This window comes from Triturus cristatus, chromosome 7 (assembly GCF_964204655.1).
Source record: "Triturus cristatus chromosome 7, aTriCri1.1, whole genome shotgun sequence".
Lineage (NCBI taxonomy): Eukaryota > Metazoa > Chordata > Amphibia > Caudata > Salamandridae > Triturus > Triturus cristatus.
This window is the reverse complement of record NC_140590.1, coordinates 1,525,546,239-1,525,567,006: the sequence shown is the minus strand read 5'-3', so window position 1 is coordinate 1,525,567,006 and position 20,768 is coordinate 1,525,546,239. Positions and strand designations below refer to the sequence as shown.

The following is a 20,768-nucleotide window of genomic DNA, read 5'->3' as shown; positions in this document are numbered from 1 at the left end:
TAACTGTAACTGATGTAACGCTGTAATCATGTCCTAATCCTCATGTAAAGCGCTCTGATTCCTACGGGACTAGCCCAGACTTAGTCTCCTCGCTGTGTCTCCTACCCCCTCGCAATACTCTTCCCTCCTTCATTCTTTGCTTGCCTCCCCTATTCCTTTCCTCTATCCCCTGAATCTCTCTCCCCCTGCCTGCTTTGCTTATTCTTTTGCCTATGCTCCGCCCAATCTCCCTTCCCGTCGCCCTTTTTACACTACCCCCTTACCCTTCTACACGCCATGAACCAACGGATGTAACTCGTAATTGCCATACCTTCTGTAACAATGTGCAACTTGTAACCGATGTAACCCTACCAACTGGACTCATTAAAATGGCCCCCTATTGCATGCCCTTGTCCAAAGCACTCCTACTCCTCTTGTTGGGGATGGATCCAGCATTTTTGCCCTTGAGTCTGAGACCCTTCTGAGAGAGTCCACAGTGAAAAGGGTGTCTCACATAGTGGAGGTCTGGGATTGATCCCCTTACTGGGAACCGTCTCCTACCCTGCCGGAAGTCGGACACTGTGTTCACACTGTGTTTTTCTACCCCCTCCCCCTCCTCTTCCCTCCCTCATTCTTCTAAGTGTGCCCATGACCTAAGCACTCCTCTCCCCTTGTTGGGGAGGGATCCAGCATCTATGCCCTGGAGTCTCAGCGTCCCCGCTGAGAGAGTCCACCGCGACAAGGGAATGACACAAAATGGAAGACTGGGAATGTTGCCTTTACCGCAGGGAGCTGTCTCCCACCCAGCCAGACATCAGACAGTTACTTCCTCCTCGCCTCGCTGTCTCTCCTACCCCCACCCCTTCTCTCCTTCATTCTGTGATTGCCTCCCATATTCCTTTCCTCTCTCCCTTGAATCTCTCCCCCTGCCTGCTTTGTTTAACCTTGTGCCTTTTCTCCGCTTAATCTTCCTCCCCATCTCCCTGTTACATTACCCCCTTTCCCTTCCACACGCCATGAACCAATGGATGCAACTTGTAATTGATGTACCTTCTGTAACAATTTGTAACTTGTAACCTATGTAACCCTCCTCATGTAAAGCGCTCGGATACCTCCGGGTCTAGCCAGCGCTATACAAAACTCAAGTAAATAAATAAAATCATTAATATACCATGAGCACAGTTCATTTTTACTAGTGCAGATGGGGAAAATTCAGTGGGTATTAGAATATTCACTGACAATTCAACTTCAATTCCAGCTACAGTTTATTGAAAACAATGTTAAGTAATTTTAACAATTACATTTTTATGGAATGTCCATCCTCATTTCCTGTGGATCTGAACTTTTTCCAATTACAGACCTGTGCTTAAAATATAAGGTGCCGCTTACCCTATGCTTGGTAGACATTTTGCAACCCAACATGTCGAAAAAACCTTGGATCTCAGAATTCATTGTGGCTTGCCTGCTTGCAATCAGCTCTGCAATGGTTGGAGGACTTGCTGGTAAGGTAGATGCTTTGTCTAGAGACTATGCAACCAAGAGAAAACCATTGGTTCATTAGACCTTTTCACTCATAACATTATTAATAACATTAGCCTAAGCGCTCATACAAAAGACAGTGGCAACATAGGAGCCATTTTCCATTCTCTGTTACACCAGAGAAGACACAGCAGTTTTGAGCTAAATCATTTCAAATTCCCATGCTGTGTTTTGCAAACAAGGATGACCGCGTCCTACACAAGCCATCCCTAATAGGATATTGGAGAAACAATCACTTGCCAGTCATCAGAAGGTGTGGTAGAAGCATGCACCCTGCAAACACTGCATAAAAGGTGCAACAAGTTCAGCGATAGCAGGTACAAATGGTCCCCAACAGGTCATTACTTTTCCTACTGTCAATTAAGTAACCCACTGAATATCAATAGTTTGACTCAAGTGCCACTGTGCATGCCAGAATTTTTGACCACTCTGAATGGGTCTTTGTTTCCATGATAGCTCCAAATTGTTACCTCAACATTTGCATCAGGGTGCTCTATGACTTGACTGCCACGTTCACTGAAGAATACCAAGAAGGGAAGAGTGCACAATTTCTATGTGTATTTTGAGGGGTGAGAGATGTTCACTCGTTTATAAGCACCAAGGTTGTGCCCCTTGAATGTTGTTCTGGTACTGCACTGAACGAAAAGGGCTACCCAGGGTGATGCTGTGTGATATAGAGAAGCACAAACTGGATCTTTAGTGGGGAACCAGAGCGCCCTCACACCATACTGCTCTTGATCAAGCATCAACTAAATCTGCAATAGTTCTATTCTAGTAGGATCACATTTTTTCATGAAGCATGGTATACAAGTACTATTTTCCAAGGATGTGGGCACTCCAATATAATTACTGACAGAGGTGGAGGCAAAGGCACTACCTGTAAAGGACTGCCCCATCAGAAAATATTACCATTTTAAATCAAACTCAAACTTTGGGGTGAAATTCACAAAAGGGTGGTTTCCAATATACTAATTAGGTAAAAGATTACAATCATACCTCTTTTGGTGATAAGGCTCCTCCATTTTTGTCCTATTGAAATGCATTGTAGTACATGCAGGGTTTTGAGGTAACAAAAAAGGAACATATAGAAAGGTGATAAATGTTTTATATTTGGCTTAAAATCTATTATCAGTTTTGACACACTAATTTCAGGAATAGTGAATTCTAAGGTAGTTTCAAGCTCTGAAAAATGCTGATGGTGGTCAGATTTGATGAACCATATTTGAGAGAAAACGTTTTGGAAGTCCAGCATTGAATTTTTGAATTAGCCTCATAGCAGTAGGAACTCCTGTTTCCTCCAACATGGTGCGTCTTAGTAAAGACTGGTCCATGCAGGAAATCCAGTTGCTAAACTACGGGGAGAATCAAGTCCATAGTCTAAATGAGAACTGTGGTTACCTCACACAAGTTGCAAACACTCTGCCCCCTATACTGTCATCTGTGAGAAATCCTTGACCAATCCTCATTAGAAGGACTCAAGTAGGAAGGGTCCCCCTCATAGAAATGCATTTTCATTATTAATGGGAATTTTAAGTAAGCATTGTATGATTAATTACAAATACCACTGGACAGAAAATTTTATTGTATATGAAGAGTAATGTACAATGTTATCATTAGGTAAAACAAGTCCACTCCATGAGTGTCCATCTTTTTCTAAACAAATGTTAAGAATTTTAAAAAATGACCAGTTACTGGTGTATATCTCAGTAAACATGCTGCAATCTCCTCAAACATTTTATATTTTTAAATCTACAAACATTTTTTTATAACTATTCTTTCCCCATCAGTTTAGGGCCTCAATTAGACTTCAGTAAATCGGATTATCCAACAAAACGTGACATACATCCCAACATATTACAAGTGCCATGGGCTATAATGCACTTGCAATATGGCTGACGGGATATCCGCCACAAATGTGATGGAGTAATTCATCCGCAAAACTCTAAAGAAGGCCCTTAGTTCTTTACATACACACGGTACACGATTTGAGGCTCATCCGTCACATAACGCAAGTACAGTGTTTTAACCTACCACATCTCAAAATTCCAAATGAGATCAGACAGTCGGATTAATGCTCTCGTTTTAAAGTGAAAGGTAGCTCAAATTATTTTTCTTTTAAATTGTAGTCGCATGTGCTGCAAACCACCCAAGGAGGTTTTCTGGGGCTCATCAGCCTGCTCTTTTTAAAAACAGTTCAGTTTTGCTTTTTTCAGGGAGAGTTTGATAAGCCTAAACTGCTTGCCAAAACTACCACAAAAGAGCATTTTGGGATTATTAAATGTAAACCAATAAGGGTCGCCTGGACTTTCGGCATAGTATACATCATTTTGGTACACTACATGAAAAGCCAGCTTCATGTCATTACCCTCACATTTACAATGAGGCTATCCGGAGCTGGCAATGATCGCTACCCCAGAGCGTTTTGGAATAAGGCAGGCACCAGTTCCCATTTGAGCACTTCTATGAGAAGACCATGATGATGATGACCGTAAGCAGCTGTAATTCGAGCAGCTCCTACACTGGAGTCCCAAAACCGCTCTCCTGCTCTGTAGATGAAAAAGTACCTGGACCTGTAGATCTTTGCTGACCACCGAAGAGACTATAGGAGATAGTAAGTGTACCGCCACATCAACACACCTCTGAATGTAACGTTCTAGAGGAGACTAGTACCAAGGTAGAAAGGATGGCCTTCCATACCCTCAGCTGTTGGCCTCAGGCCAAAATCCCAATGCTCCTCCCGTTGGGGTTGCCCTGATCCTCAATGAATGTGTAAAGGCAGAGGGTGATTTGCCTAACTGCTGTAAAAAATGTAGTAAATGAGAAGCAAGTAAAAGGCATCTTGTCCTTGTGAAGTAAAGGTTGGGGTGGCTTCCCCCACCCGCACCAGGCCTCACAGCCAGGTAATCTATTACCAGTACTAACGGGCAGAAGCTTGCTTGGGGAGTCCCTTCACCCGGCCGATCCATCCACACATTAAAAAAAAAAAGTTAAATGCCCTGCAATTTCCAATAACTGTTGGGCCGCTGTGCTAGCTGAAATGAGCTTTTATGCCATGGTTTTTTTTCTCTTCATTGCACCAAGTAGCTTCAGCGGTCAGTGAGGGAAAAAATAAATGCCACCCGCTTCATTCTGTAGGCATGTGTTTTGATGTATAAATCATGCTTGGGCGAGACTACTGAATAATGCAGGCGCCAATAGTGTCATGACACGTGCGTAGCGACAGCTTTTTATTTTTCATTGTTTGTGGTTGTTGAATGGCATCCGCAAAAAAATTTGTTTTGCAAATGCTTCCCCACATTGCCAAAGTCATTAGATCCCAAAAGAGGAGACCTACTGTCTTTGCCAATGCTGGTCTTTAGTTGGAATAAAACAAATTAAAGATAAAATAGGATAAGGAGTATAGAAAATGAAACCAAAGATGTGCTATGTACTACAGGCATGATATCTACTGTGTAAATCCAACTCCAAACACCTAGACAACTTAAAGTATTGCCTTCTTTAGAGTATAAAAAAGCAGGTAATTCAGTTTTTCTAGAGTATCACTGGACAGACGTTAAAACCACGCTTTTTGTGTGCACGTTCGGCAAGGTCGCTTTGGTGCGAAGGGGAAAGATTAACAATTCAAAAAATAAAAGCACCCCCAATATGGGGTAGATTTGCTTTACACAGTGAACTTGGTCAGGCAACGTTGGCAAATTCATGTTAAAAGGATATATTTTTATGCTCAGGTCTGTGCTTCATTGGATGAGAAAAAATAATATGCTAGAGTCTGAGCTAAGGAAAATATAAAATGATTTATAAGTAACTTAATTATTTTTCTAGCAATGTCCGTTCAAGATATTTGCAACAATAAGACCCTAAGGTTTAGGCTTCATCCACAAAACCCCTACATGAAGGAATATTAGTCCCATCACCCTATAATCTTCCTTTTAAAGAGTCTTCCCGGTCAGCAAATTCAAAAAGAGAAGATGAAGCAGGTAAAGGTATGAGCTGCGTTTCAGAGGAACAAATGACCAGTTCTCAGCAATTTAAAAAATACTCTGGTTCAAAACTCATTCCACATGAATCCCACAAATGTTTCCCTGACCAATGGATAGCGATCTGGATGAACTTTAGAGTGTCAAGTCTTGACCAGATATTCCTGGTACCACTGAAGACAGTGATCACACTTCAGCTCTATAAAAAAGAGCCACTGATGATTCTGACCAGCCCAAGCCAGTAACGCGAATGATACGGATGTCAAAGTGGATACTGAATAAATTTGGAGGACTGGCTGGAATATTCTAATATCGCCATTGTGCATCAGGGTTAAATTCTCTGTAAATCTACAGTATGGAACAGTCCAGTAAATAATTCCTTCTCTTTTCAGGCCACTTTCAGCTCTACAAATTGTGTAAAAACCAGAAGACACCTCTTCACGCTGATCAGCACGAATCTGCAGGAGTCAAGTGAGTGAGGTCTTCCAAATCAGACGCAAGGACCAATGCGATGGGAAGCCTATTGATGTACACCTCGTACCGCTCTTTGCAAGGGGCACAAAATGATCAAACAAACCTACTTGTAGACAAGGGGTGAAACAGCCTCACGGGTAGACGCTTTTTTCGTAAGAACATTTCTTTAGCAACAGGGATGGAAAAAAGGGCCACATACTTGGAGCCAGTTAGCCAAGGCGGCAAGAAGAGAAATTGGTCAAGTCATTGTTTCTCAAGGGAACAGTAGATCAGAACTTTGCTGACCTCTACTGCAACGGATAGTCATAAGCGCAGATTCTGGGCATATAAGATCTAATGTGTGGTGGGCTACACCATATTGTGAGAGACTCAAAAATCCCTTACACATTCGAACAATTGGTACAATGTTCACCACGAGGCGATTCTATTCTCAGCATGTCATCTTTACCCTTGCACTTCTGCCCTCAAACTTCCCAAGTACTTTGTCAAGACGTTTGAAAAGTATGTTTTAATAGGTTTTACATTTTTATGATCAGTTTTTTTGTATGCAACCTTAAAGTAAAGAGCATTATATTTTCAGAATACACCATGACGCATGGTTCTAAAGTTCTGGACATTGACATCCGAGCAAAACGTTGGGCCAGATGTAGTGGTCCCATTGAGCAGGCGCCCGGGCTAGCTCTCCCCTGCTGCTCGCTCCAGCAGGCTCTGTTGCTTGCCTTAACCGCTGCACTCCTCCACACTTTGTCCCTCAGCTTGCTCTTCATCATTTGCCATCTGTCTCTTTCTGGCACTTCTCGCTCACCTAATTGCTGGTCCTTCTGCCTCTCGCTTCTTTTTCCTCATTCCTTGCACTGTCCTCCACTCTTCCATAAACCTCAATTTTTCTCCCCACAGATTCCCTAAACTTGTTTTTTTCCTTCAGATTATCTAACTTTCTTCTTTTTTCTACAGATTTCCTCTAGTTTTTTTAAGCCACTCACTCCCCTGTGCATCCCCACTCCTGCCCAGTTGTTCTTCCCTCTCCCACCTCCCTAACATTCGCTCGCCCCACAAATACTAGTGAAATCTGGGACACCATAACCTCACGCCAGACCTAGACTTTCTCACAGAGACATGGCTAAACCCAGCATCAGCCCCAGTCATCGCGGCCACTGTTCCTAGCGAATACAAAATATTACACGGTGACCGCACCAACAAACATGGTGGCGGAATAGCATCATTCATGAGGATTTCAACTGCAAATCCACCAGAGACGCCACAACTCCCATCATGGAACACCTCAATTTTCAGAACAGCACAATCACACGAAGAGGCACCCTCGCCCACTGACCCCCCTGGACACTGCCCTGCCTTCTGCAAGGACATCGTAGATTTCATCTCCCCACTAGCTATCCACCCTAAAGACTTACTCCTCCTAAGGGACCTCAACTTCCACCTGGAAGACCCCTTCAATCACACCACCAACCTCCTTGAGATCCTGGAGAACCTCAGACTGTCAGCTAGTAACTGACCCCCACACACTGGACCCCATTTTCTCTGCCAGGAACAAAATCAACTGCAGTCACACCAGCAAATTCAGTTAGTCCGACCACTCTGTAGTACATTTCCTCATCGCCACCAAGCCCCCAACTAATCTCGCCAGCACCCCCCGCAGGATCTGTAGCAAGGTATCAGAAGACCTCCGGACACACCGTCGATGCATCACTACCTCCCACACCCGTGACTAAGCCATCAAAAAGTACAATACCTGGATCACCCACTGCCAAAAAAGTCACCCACCTCAAACCCTTCTAACCCTGCGAATTCCCCACCGAGCCAATTGTTTCACAAACAAACTGCAAAAAACTGGACCTGGCGCACCAACAAGACACACCCCCAACAGGAAAAATCTCAAAAGAGCACTAAACAAATACCACTCAACCAAAGAATGCCCCAAAAAATAAAATACAAAAAAAATAAATAAATAAAAAAAAAAAAGAGGCGCTCAACTGCCTAAATGCTAGAAACTAAGCAAGGAACTCTTCAGCATCGACAGGAAGTTTACCAACCCAACAGTAACAGAACGCCATCACCCCTTCTCAGGAACTCTGCGACTCCCATACAGAGTTCTTCCACAGCAAAATTGCAATACACTAACCTTTAGACCACCAACCTTTAGACCACCAACCTTTAGACCACCAACCTTTAGACCACCAACCTTTAGACCACCAACCTTTAGACCACCAACCTCCCCTCAATCCAGTCAGCACTCTATACACCAACAAAGACAACACCCCCAGCTACCATCTCAATCTGGGAACCCCCTTACCACACCAACCAACACCACACCCTTATGAGCTCCATCCACTCCTGAGCTCCAAGGGACCCCTACACTCACCACATGTTTATCAAAGGAACCAGCTCAATCAGTAAGGAGCTCACCCCCATCCTGAACACCTCCATCACCCATTGCTTACCTCACCCACCACATGGAAGCAAGCAAAAGTCAAACCTCGTTAAGAAAAACATTAAAAAAGAAAAAACCTCTACGGACCCCGCAGACCTAAAAAATTACCAACCCATCTTGCTACTACTCTTCCCAGCCAAAGTCCTAGAAAAAGCAATCAACATACAACTGACCAACCATCTCGAAACCAGCAAACTCCTGAAATAGCTCACAATCAGGATTCCATGCCAAACATAGCACGGAAACTGACCTCATAGCAGCCACAAATAAAACCATAGCCCGAATGGACAAAGGCAAAACCACTGCAGTCATCCTCCTAGACCTCTCCACAGCTTCAACACCACATCAAACTACAACCTCATCCATGGCCTCCACTACATGGACATCCAAGGATATGCCCTCAATTGGATTGCCTCCTTTCTCACAGGCAGAACCCAAAGCCTCCACCGTCCATCCTACTCAGCTTCAAAGAACATCTGCGGAGTCCCCCCAAGGCTCCTGCCTTAGCCCCACCCTCTTCAATACCTACATGCCAACCCCCGCCACCTTGGTCAAATCTCAGAACATAAACATATCCTATGCGGATGACATCCAACTCATCCTGTCCCTTTCCTCTGACCCTACCAACAAAAAAGCCAACTTCCATAGGTGCATGACCAGCATTGCCATTTGAATGCTGAGCAAACGTCTTGAACGTATCGCCAATAAAACTGAGGTGCTCATTTTTGGGAGCACCGCCTCCCCCTGGGACAACACCTGGTGGCCCACTGAAATAGCCTCCCCCCGCCCCACCCAGAGCCCATAGAGCACACAAAATCTAGGCATTATTCTCGACAGCAACCTAACCATGAAATAACAGGTGAATGGCTCCCCACAGACACCAGAAGCATAATCACCCAGGAACTGATCACTAACTGTCTGGACTATGGCAATGCCCTCTATGTAGGGATCAACACCAAACTCCACAACTGGCTTCAGCCATTCTAGAACGCAGTCGCAAGACTCGTCCTCCCAAGAGACCCATATGACCCCCCCCTCACCTCACTTCACTGGCTCCCCACCAGCAGACTCATCTCAAACTCCTAACCCACATCTATAAAGCCCTCCAAATATGAAGGCCCAGTCTACCTCAACCAGAGAAGTGAACTTCCGCCAGCCCACAAGACTGCCTCGCTCTTCCTCCCTCCACCTCACCCACTCACCTCGAATCATCAGAAGTGGCAGACGATCATTCTCCCACCTTGCCCCTAAACTCTGGAATTACCTCCACCTACCTCTTCAATCAGAATCAACACTACTGAAGTTCAGAAAGACTGAAGTGAAAACCTGATTCTTCAACAAATGGCTCAGAGCAGCAGAGCCCATCTCTCCCCCTACTTCCCCCACCGCCCCACCCCCATGTCAGCGTCCTGTTCACTCTATTCAATTGAGTTCCTGGCCTCTGAATGAAGGCAAGCTGTTCATAGAGTGGCTTCGGTCAAAGGCACAGCCAAATGTAAACTTTTAGCCGATAATAATAGGATACTTTATCTGGCTGCTGAAGAACAAAATATCCAAAATAAGTTTGCTAGAATTAAGGAGTTTGTGTGCATCAGCGGGTGCAATATCAGCGATTCCAGGTCTGAAGCCCTGTTATTCAGTAGCTCTCCTTCAATCCTTGTTGAAATGAGGGCTCACTATTCCTATACTTGTCCCATTAGATATCTGGAAACATGAGTCAAAACTAAACTTCGCAGACCAGCTTCGTTTAAATTATACCACCACTCTGATTAAAGTTCATAGGTTACTTAATCAACAGCATTTATTTGCCCCCATTATTGGCAGGACAGCATTAATTAAAATGGTCATTCTCCATTTGTTTGTATTTTTCTTTTCAAATATTATGATTAAAGTCCATCAATCCTTTTTCGAGGAAGTCAACCAAATGATACGTCATTTTCGTTGGCAGGGTAAAGAAAACAGCTAGTTAATCATCCCAAAGTCACTCCCGATTCGGTGTTGACTTGCCCACAAATTAGTCATATTCTTTCAAGGGATCAGACGGGTATTGGGTAAGATAGCGGAGAAGATTAGTAAAGCCTATTTTGTAACCAGTCTTGAGGGAATAGGAAATTGGCATCATCCAGTACTTAGTTACTAGCCAATGTTGAGGCCTCCACAAATTGTAGGATTGTCACTCCTGGGCATTGTATAACCAATTGGCTCAAAGACATTAGCGGTGCTAATTATAAAAGGAGGTCCTTTTTCTCAAAGTGGATCTAGGCACTCCGAACCACATCCAAAAGAGGTCTCCTGCCTGCTCAGCTGTAGGTTTTAGATGTGGTAAAGTTAAGGGTGATGGACTGCATTCATGTTTCACGTGTCCACCTCTCTATCACCTTGGGGATCACATATTTCAATTGATTAGTAAAAGCTTCAGGTGGTTCTACGGCTACGTCGCTCTGTTTGGAATGATTCCTCAATTTAGGTAGATTAAAGTATGGCAACACCAATTTGTGTTCCATCACGTTGCCGATACCCAGGTCTTTAATCAATCCTACAAAAAAGGAAATTCACTGAGGTGTCAACCTTTGATCAATGGTTAAATCAGATGAAAAAGGGTGAAGCAGTTTGAGAGCCTGTATGCTAAAAGAATCAGGAAAAGGTTTTGGAAACTTTGGCGAGCTCTCCCCTGATTAGCAGAGACCATATACTGCAATGAGATCTGATGAACTTGGTTCATGATTCGGGTTACCTTTATGGAATTAAAATATTTGCAGATTTCTATGTATATTTCTATTTTCTTTCCTTATGCGGATGCCTGAAACTATTTATTTATTTTTACTAATGATTGACGTTTCCAATGAATTTTGTACTAGTTTAAATAAAAAAAAAAATATTTTTTAAACCTTTTTTACTTTGCAGCCCCCCCGCCTCACCCCAAATACTTGCCAAACTAAAGGTAACGCACTGCACTTCAGTGAATGTAGGTCAGGGTATATCAGTGCTTGTATGAGGGCAGGTTGGAGCAGTTAAGCTCTTAAATAGTAGTGTCATCTTCTCAAACTGCCCACTACGCATAGGAGCATCAAAGCTCTTTTGACAGAGATGCAGACCAGACTACCTATATTCAATTCAGTGTCTATGAAGTAATGGGTAACAGCAGGGTCAATGCGGTTCCGATTGCGAAGGAGGTTTTTCAGAGAGGACACTTGAATCATTTTAAAAAGAGCCACAGGGGACGTTTAAAAGCTGTGCGGAGTTTTACCGCTTCAGGAAATAGCACCCCACACAATTGCAAGTTTATTGGGTGCCGAGGTTGAGTGATCCTATTAGCAAATTTTAGAAGCCCACAGCAGGTGGACCCTGAGAGTGGAAACAGGAGTAGAATTCAGTGGGAAAAAATGAAGGTTAGGTCCCAGTAAGTTCTAGACTTGCATTGTAACCCCACCCTAGGCCTAAAATTCGTAATTGGCCTGTACACTGACATTACTACTAGTTCTCAGTGGATCCAGTACTCTCATAGGCTCTGTGCTGTGGAGAGTTCAAGAAAAAGATGCAAGTATAGCGCAGTGGTGCGTGTGGAGGTACTCACAAGATCCTTGCTTTGAAATCCGCTTTCCAAGGACCTGGATCTGCGGTGTAAAGAAAACTTGTCCTTGCGCCGAGGCACTGGAGTGTTTCTCTTTTCGGTCTGTGATGATGTCAGCAGTGGCACAAACTCAAAGTCTTGGTCGAGCTCTGGAAAGAAAAAAAGGCATGTAGAGAGTGGGAAAAGGCTGAGGGTTAAGAAACCGACCACGCGCTCTCAACTGAAACATTTGAATAGTACGCTTGTATCAAAGGTTATCCTGCTCTGCAATCAACCTGCCAGTCACACTGACAAAGCACTTCAGATGTCAGATGCAATTCAAAGGCGAACAAGGATGTGGCCCAATTGACAGAAAACCTGCAAAAAGCCACCATTAAGCCTGATGCTGAAAGCTCGAACGTTAGCACTCAACGCTGGTGTGATCCATCAATCCACAATTAGAATAGTACTTAAACGCTTATTAGTGCACCAGCTCTTAACATAATTAATCGTCACATGGAAGTGAATGGTTCTGCAACAGGCAGGGTGGGGGTGGACAAGGAGCACAACTGAATATGGATATGTTCACATCTTACATTTCCACACACCCTGGGCTGTAATGTCTAAATCCACTGAGGTGGAGCTATAGCCCTGGTCCTGTGCTGACTTGCACTAGGGTACCAAGTACCACCCGTTTAAAAATATTTAAGCAGTGTGCTTACTCAACTACTTTATGGCGTTGTCGTTGCGTTTTGCGCCAGCTCAACACAAATTGTGATTCTCAATACTAGGCAAAAAATGAATACTGATCTTGCAGTACAATACTGTAATTAGAGGAACCACTGGTAGGATGTACTAAGTTACAGGTTTGCAGCATAATAAATGTACCAGAAGCACTGTGTTAATGTGGTGACACCTTTCATATAAAGAGACAATAGCAATAATTTGAAACCACAATTCCAGCGGTACACCATGGAGTGCTTCTGAACACTGGGGGGGGGCGGGGGGGGGGGGTGGCTGATAACCCATCTACAAAGTGAAAGTTATCCCGCAGGGTTCCGTTGGATGGCTTTCAACTTTTGAATGGTGGAAAAGCAGACAATGGTCCTGTAAGAAGGAATGACCCGGAAGGGGACATGCATTGGTCCTGAAGACCACTGCATTTGTCCCTCCAGATCATTCCTTCCATGCAAATGGCCTCCTGCTTTATACATACTGATGAGGAAAAAGGGTTTACGGCCTCTTGTAAATTTTGCGATGAAACTTCTTAGAACAGTGGCATCACAAAACAAAGGGTAGGTTTCAAAACAGTGAGTGCAAAAAGAAAACAAACAAAAAAAAACCTAACAGGATTGCGACCTGCCCTTTGTACATCAGCCCATGGGTTCAGATCCACGTTGCTTTACCAACAAACTAGCGCTGCCATCAAGATACAGATATCATTACACAAGTAGTAACTTGTGCATCTGAAAGACACGTTAGTGATAGATTCCTTACCTTAGAATAGATACCCCAGCAATACCAAACCCAGTGGTGGGTCTGCGAACAAGATTACACCAGAAAGTCCCAGAGAACAGAACGGCCAAAGAAGCAGTCTCTCCGGACCGGACTGTAAAGGCAATAATGCTTTGTGAAAGTGTGCAGCGAAGCCCACGTGACAGCCTGACAGATGTCCTGCAGGGGGACACCGCATCCTAAAGCAGTAGTAGCTGAGGTCGCCCTGGTAGAATGGGCACGCAGCCCCACCGGAGGTTCCTTTTTAGCCATAGAATAACAGGCCTGGATACACAAGACGACCCAGCGGGAGATAGTCCTCTTGTGAACAGCCCGGCCTTTCTTGGCGCCTGCGTAGCCAACAAAGAGCTGGCCATGGACCCGGAATACTTGTGTGCGATTCAGGTAAAAGGAGAGCGCACGTTTTGGGTCCAGACGGTGGAGCCTCTTTCTCTCTGGAAGGGTGCGGAGGTGGAAAGAAAGTGGGCAATTTGATAGTCTGCCCGATGTGAAAGGCAGCGACAACCTTTGGCAAGAAGGAAGGACGAGTAAGAAGCACAACCTAGTCCGGATGAACCGACAGAAAAGGAGGCTTACAACAAGGAGCCTGAAGCTCACTCACTCTCCTGGCAGTGGTGATAGCCACCAGGAAGGCAGTTTTCAAAGTCAAAAGACGTAAAGGACAATTGTGAAGCGGCTCAAAGGGATCGCACATGAGATAAGTCAAAAAAAGATTCAAGTCCCACTGAGGCATTATGAAAGGAACAGGAGGGAACATATGCATAATGACCTTTAAGAATCTCTGTACAACAGGGGACTTGAAAAGAGAAGGCTGATCTAGAAGCCTCAGAAATGCTGAAATGGCCGAAAGGTAGCCCTTGATAGTGCCCAGAGCAGACCACTGCCGGGCCAGAGAAAAAAGGAACAAAAGGACCTCAGAAAGAGGGACAGAAAGGGGGTCCACTGTCTTGGCTGTGCACCGTGCCACAAATTTGTTCCACCTGCAGGCGTATACCGTTTAGTGGAGAGAAGCCTGGCTGCCAGAATGATCTCACAGACTTCGCGAGGAAAGTCAAATGGAATCCGCTGTCGCCACTCAATCTCCACGCATGTAGGTGGAGGCTGGACAGGTTCGGGTCGAAAACCGTCGCCTGATCCTACCGCAGAGGCAGTCAGATCGGGGGATCCAGGCTCATACAGAGTAGCTCGGGATACCAAACTGAGCCCAATCCGGAGCCACAAGGATGACTTGGGCCCGGTCGTGCCCGATTTTCTTCAGCACTCTGGGTAGAAGAGGTATAGGCGGAAAGGCGTACAACAGATCGAAGCTCCACTTGCGACGAAAAGCGTCGCCGAGCGAGTGCCGGCTTGGAAATTCCAACGCGCAGAGCTGCTGACATTGCGTGTTCTCTTCTGTGGCGAATAGATCCAACCAAGGCTCTCCCCACTGTTAAGAGACCTTGCGCCACCTCCGAGTGAAGACGCCATTCGTGATCCATCAGACATCGGCGGCTGAGTTTGTCCGCCCTGGCGTTCAAAGAACCAGAGTGTTGACCCATCAAGGAAATGCCGTTACATTACAGCAATGTCCAGAGGCGTAGAGCCTCCTGATATAGGGTCCACAACCCCACCCCGCCCTGTTTGTTGCAATACCACATGGCGGTGGTGTTGTCCGTGAACACCTGCACTACCGTCCCCCTTCCCACATTCCATGGAAACTGACATCGTTACACTATAGGGAACAATTATTTTGGTTACTGTACCAAATCTAGTCAGATCCCTCAAGATAGAATCTTCAGTACTTAGCGATAATTCGGTGTTTAAGTGCACACTAAACATTAGCACTAAGACAAATTAAGCAATACCCATTAAAATAGCAGGAACAAAAAAACGGGTCAACGCTAAAACGGGCAGGTATAAATGGATATGGGCTACTAGAGTCCATGGATAAGGAAAACACCCCCCCCCCCACCAAGTCTTTGACATCTGTACTGAGCAGGGGGTGAACCATGAAAGGCTTTTAACCACATTCCATAATATCGCAAATGCGGTTGTAGATAAATTAAGGACCTAAGCAAAAATAGCAAGGCCCATGGCTGGTGTGCTAAACATTGTACTAGAGTCAACACTGAATTAAGTAACACGATTCAGAAGTGCCCAAGAAATCAGGTGCACATCAAGGATCTAAGGAGGAACTATAAATTAGCCAGAACTAGGAAAATAAAAGAACTTCAGGAGCAGGCTTGGGAGAACTTATTACGGGCAGCAGATACTGGGGACTGTCAACTTGTTTTAGAAGACCATTAACTTCCTTTTCGTTATGCATAATTAAATGCTGAGCCTGGAGGTCTCAGTTACCCCTGAAGCAAGGATTAACCCCTTTGGCGGGATTTTTAACCTAAACAATGTAGATTTTGGTCTACATCAGGCCTCACCCAAGGTGGTAGTCTTTATCCCCTGAAGCTAATTAGCATCGAAGAGGTCACCTTAGCACTAAAAAAACAGCGCCGGATGGGGAGCCTGTCGATACTTTTAGAGCTGTTGAATCGTTATGGGCACCCATACTAGCTTAAATATGCAATGAGAGAGCGCACGGCCACTTCCCTAAAACAAGGAGTGATAGCACCATTGTACCAATTTTCAAAAAAGGAGAAAGGGTAAACCCAAGGTGCTATCGCCCAATATCCCTATTAGAAGTATTTGCGGTTACAGGATACAGAATAAAAGTGCTGAACCATAAAATTACTTATAAAAATCTTGCTTTATATCATGTTATATTAGTGAACTACTGATCAAACAAATTACTATGTGAAAATGTTTTTTAGACTTTCTAAAAATCATGCCAATTTCGCAAATATTCACAGTAGTGGAAATATGTATCGCAACTGTTAATGCCTAATTCCCCCATATAAAAAAAAGGCCTTATTGGCCCATCTGGTTCTTGATGCTAAAGAACATGCAGAGCTCTTGATGCCCAATAAAAGGAGGACATCTCCACCAAACAAAGAAGCACTTGCTTCATATAGAGGAAATTACCTATTTTTGGGGGAGATTCACCTCTTTGTAGTCTCGTTGTGTTCTCTATAGGAGGATTCATATCACCGATTTCTGGATGAAGACACAGGACGCTGTAACGCTGAGGTCACAGGAGATTTCCTCATGATCCATTATGCAGCTGTAGGGTAGAATATGCACCTGGCATTTACCAACCGAGGTAGCATTTACTAATTAACCAGTATAAACTACTCCAGCTGGGTAGTTCTTTTGTGCAAAACTGTGGACTCTTGTTGGATAAACAGGAAGGTGATGTTCATTTCTGGCCCAGATACTCATTTGAAAGAAATTAAACCTCAACAGGAAGCAGTTAAAAGTATAAACCTAGCAGGTGCCCCAGATGAAGCTCCACTTCTGTAAGGCACAGATGATCCTAACTTCCTGGGTTAGGCAAAGGAAGGCAAAGCAAGTGCGTTTTCTCGGCAATAACACATCTGAAATCTTGTCAAAGGCGAATGCATTGTTTATCTATCACAGCACAATCTGTAGTGACTGATGGATGGGTTGTTTCTTTGTCTCTCCTAGGGAGAGAAGAGTCCATGGTTCTCCCTTTAAATGACTACAAGTATGCAAAAGAGCAGAATCACCTGGACCCACAACCCATTAGGTCCCGCCCCATCCACCTTAGTAGAATGCAACTCACACATCCCTCACAAACAACCACTCACAAATCCTTACAGAACTTACACACCCAGTCACCAACCCACACAGCCAGCCACGCACGCACCCATTCAAACACCCATAGTCACTCACACACCCACCCACTCTGACTCAAAGCCATTCACAGACCCATACATCCACTCCTACACCCACTCACAGACTTCTACAGCCACACACACTCTCAAAGGTTACAGTTAATCACTGTATGGTTGAATTGTGCAGTTGTCTCTGGGCTGCAGAGCCCTGCAATATATGTGCAACTTCACAAATAAAATTAGTTAAAAAAAAAAAAAAGTTAGTTAAGAAATAAAATTTTAAAAATCTTCGAAATTTACTACAAAAAACTACAGGTTTGGTATAGTTCAGAAATAACATTAAAAAAAACCTTAGACATTCACTGAAAATACCAAAGGCTAAATGGGCGTTATACTTGGGCTCAGATTTCTCTTGCACAAAACCATTGAAATTCAGCAGTTACATTTATCTGAGCTAGCTATAACTTACCCCCTTGTAATACACTGCTTCTGATCTCACACATTACATCACTCATGATATGATCAGTAACAGCACTGATGACAACCAGAGAACCACACCCACACTAACACTCCCATACAATCTCTCAAACATGCACTCACACCCAACTACTCACATAACCAGTCACAGACCCACTGAACTACTGAAACACCCACTCGCTCACTCAAGCCACTAACACCAGCAGTTACTCACCCATACAGTTACATTCATACATCCATACAAGCACTCACACACATTGACTGTGCAATACAGCTATTCACATATCTACTCACTCATCCATAGACCCACACACAGTGACTCACGCATGGAGCCACTTGCACAGCCACTCTTACAGTCACTTATATACGCAACTCACCCACACATTCAGCCACTCAAGTCACCGATTCAGCCCATTGAACATCCACTCAGATACCCACACAGCCACTCACACACCCACTTATTCAACAAAACAGCTACTCACACACCCACTTATACAACAATACAGCTACTCACACTCCCACTTATTGAACCGTACAACTACTCACACCCACTTATTGAACAGACAGCTACTCACACCCACTTACTAGTCCATATAGACACACACCCACTTATTAGCCAATACAGACACACACAAACTTATTCACAGACAGACACCCTTTTTCACAAATACAGATACTCACACACCCACTCTCATAACCAAACAGCCACTCACACATGGATACAAAAACAGTCACACAGTCACTCACATAACACGTTAGAAATAGTATCACATAAAGATAACCAATTTAACTTTTGCAGTAGCTTACCGTAAAGGTTTAACACTCGAACATTTAGAAAACACTCACAATCACTGGATGATGTCATTAGTCACGTCATCCGTGATGTCAATGACCATGTTATGAGTGATGTAATACATGAGCTCAAAAGCAGTGCATAGCAGGGGCGTAAGTAGGGCTAACTAGCCCAGGTGACTGCTGAATTTCAATGGTTTTGTACAAGTGAAATCTGAGCCCATCTATAACATCCCTGTAACCTTTGGTTTTGTCAGTGAATACACACACACACACACACACACACACACGTACCGCTGTCAGAGGAAGATATTTCGACCTTAGAATTGGGTCTTTGCTATTGCCGGAAGAGTAAATTCAACTATGCACAAAGTAGAGTTGTTTTATTCATTCAAATATACACGCAAGTTGAAGCAGACTAAGATTCATAAAATCAAGGAAATGACTCTCCATAAGCGAACATACATGTGTACTAATCTACAAGTAGAAGATATTGATCTACTGGAGGATCTTCTGGCATTAAAAAGGGAAAGTGACCCTAATCAAAGTCAACATATGTCCTCTGACAATCTGAATGAAGAATTGACAGTGATGGACACAGAGTTTGGGGGAGCCACATCCTTTCACACCAAGTCTAGATATATCCCGCAGACATCAAGAGACAATTTAGATATTTTTTCAGAGAATGTTATCAAAGATTTGCATCAAATTGAACAACCACCAGAAAAAGAGAGTATACAAATCGAGACAAGGCATTTTTTTCAACAGAAATAAAAGAAATTAGACAACGTTGAAGTAAAAACCCTCGGATAAAGGGTTTAACTGTCTTGTGGGACAAATACATTTATGTGAATGAGGCATTGTTACAACTCAACAATACTGAATGCTATAAATGAATCACTATGGAGGAATATGTGGCTGTCGAATAGTTGATAACTTAACTCATGGAAAGCTCAGGATCTGCTGAGATGGGATGAATATGGTTTTCTAAAACTGAATCATCCTATAACCGTATTCTACATGATACCAAAGGTCCACGAAGATCTTAACAGACCTCCTGGGAAGCCCGTAATAGCTGGTCAGAATAGTGTATTTGCGAACGTATCGAAATAATTTTTTTTTTTTTTTTAAACCTATTGTCACTACTCTTCCTCCCCACATTAAGGATTCATCAGGTTTTCTTTTAAATGCCTATATGATGTTAAGTGAGAACAAGACATGCTTCTAATGACATTAGATGTTTCAACATTGTATACCAGCATCAGACACCAGATGGGCTCAGGGCTGCACAACATTTGCTCCGTATGCGATCTACAGGTTATACAGCACATAAGACTGCTTTTAGAAATGGAGTAGTGTCCAATTAAAAAAATCTGTTTGATAATTATTTGTTCCGGAAACAGAAGCAAAGCTATGGGTGCCTGCTTAGCCCCCAGCTACGTGAATTTGCATATGGGCTTGGTGGGAGGAGCAGGTGGGCCCCAAAGTGCAGAACTGTCTGGAAATAAAAAAATGTGGCGGAGATTCATAGATCAGTTAATGCTGTGGCAAGGCACAAAAACAGAAGCTTGTAGGGTTATGTGTGAGCTAAACGACAATGGTTTAAACTTAAGATTTACAGGTAAAGCAAGTTTGCATTGAATTTCTAGACTTAATTCAGGTGGGAAATGCGAAGCTGGAAACTACTATTTTTAGAAAACCCACGGTGGGGACTACTATTCTCCATGCCAGAAGTTTTCACCCTCCCCCCTTTAATAAAGAGCATACCCTTTGGGGAATTCTATCAAAGACTACAATTTGATTGAAACAGATGATGGGATGTTTTATACAGAGCGGATATACACAAAGTATATTGAAAGTTTTGACGGCACATCAGGATGCCACAGTGCAGAGAAAGGGAACTGCTGATATAGGAAAAAGATTTTGTGACTTGCCTATAACTTTGGTGCATTCTCCTTCAACAAGCCGCGGAGCTTCTTGACTGTCTGCGGCTCTACCAACTATGCGGCATCCCGCGCCAAATTAGCTATGCCTCCACCTTCTACACAGTACACTCTAGAAATTATTAGGTACCAATACACCCCTTGACTTCTTCTAGAAGCAGCTCATCTGGCCAAGCCTCTCCTTGATGATCTTGAATTATTGAGATCGAAAAGTCGTCGACCCTAGTACATCTAAACTTTGTTCATTATATATAAATTGTTTAGAAGGAGTTTATATCTTTTGTCAGTGTGTTGAATGTTTTAAAGTTTTTCATAGCAAGCCAGAGCACGCACACACCCTCCTTT

General features: G+C 43.7%; 1 protein-coding gene across 2 annotated transcripts in view; it reads right to left on the bottom strand.

Moving 5' to 3' along the window:
- The window catches only part of LOC146812303 (protein spire homolog 1-like), a 197,437-nt gene that overhangs the window by 50,537 nt on the left and 126,132 nt on the right, over positions 1 to 20,768 (bottom strand). For both annotated transcript variants that reach the window (XM_085614578.1, XM_085614576.1), the window contains exons 11-12: positions 11,993 to 12,138; positions 1,369 to 1,506 (exon numbers count right to left, since the gene is read on the bottom strand). In XM_085614578.1, the coding sequence (XP_085470704.1) occupies positions 1,369 to 1,506; positions 11,993 to 12,138 (284 nt within the window). The remainder of the gene's footprint in view (positions 1 to 1,368; positions 1,507 to 11,992; positions 12,139 to 20,768) is intronic.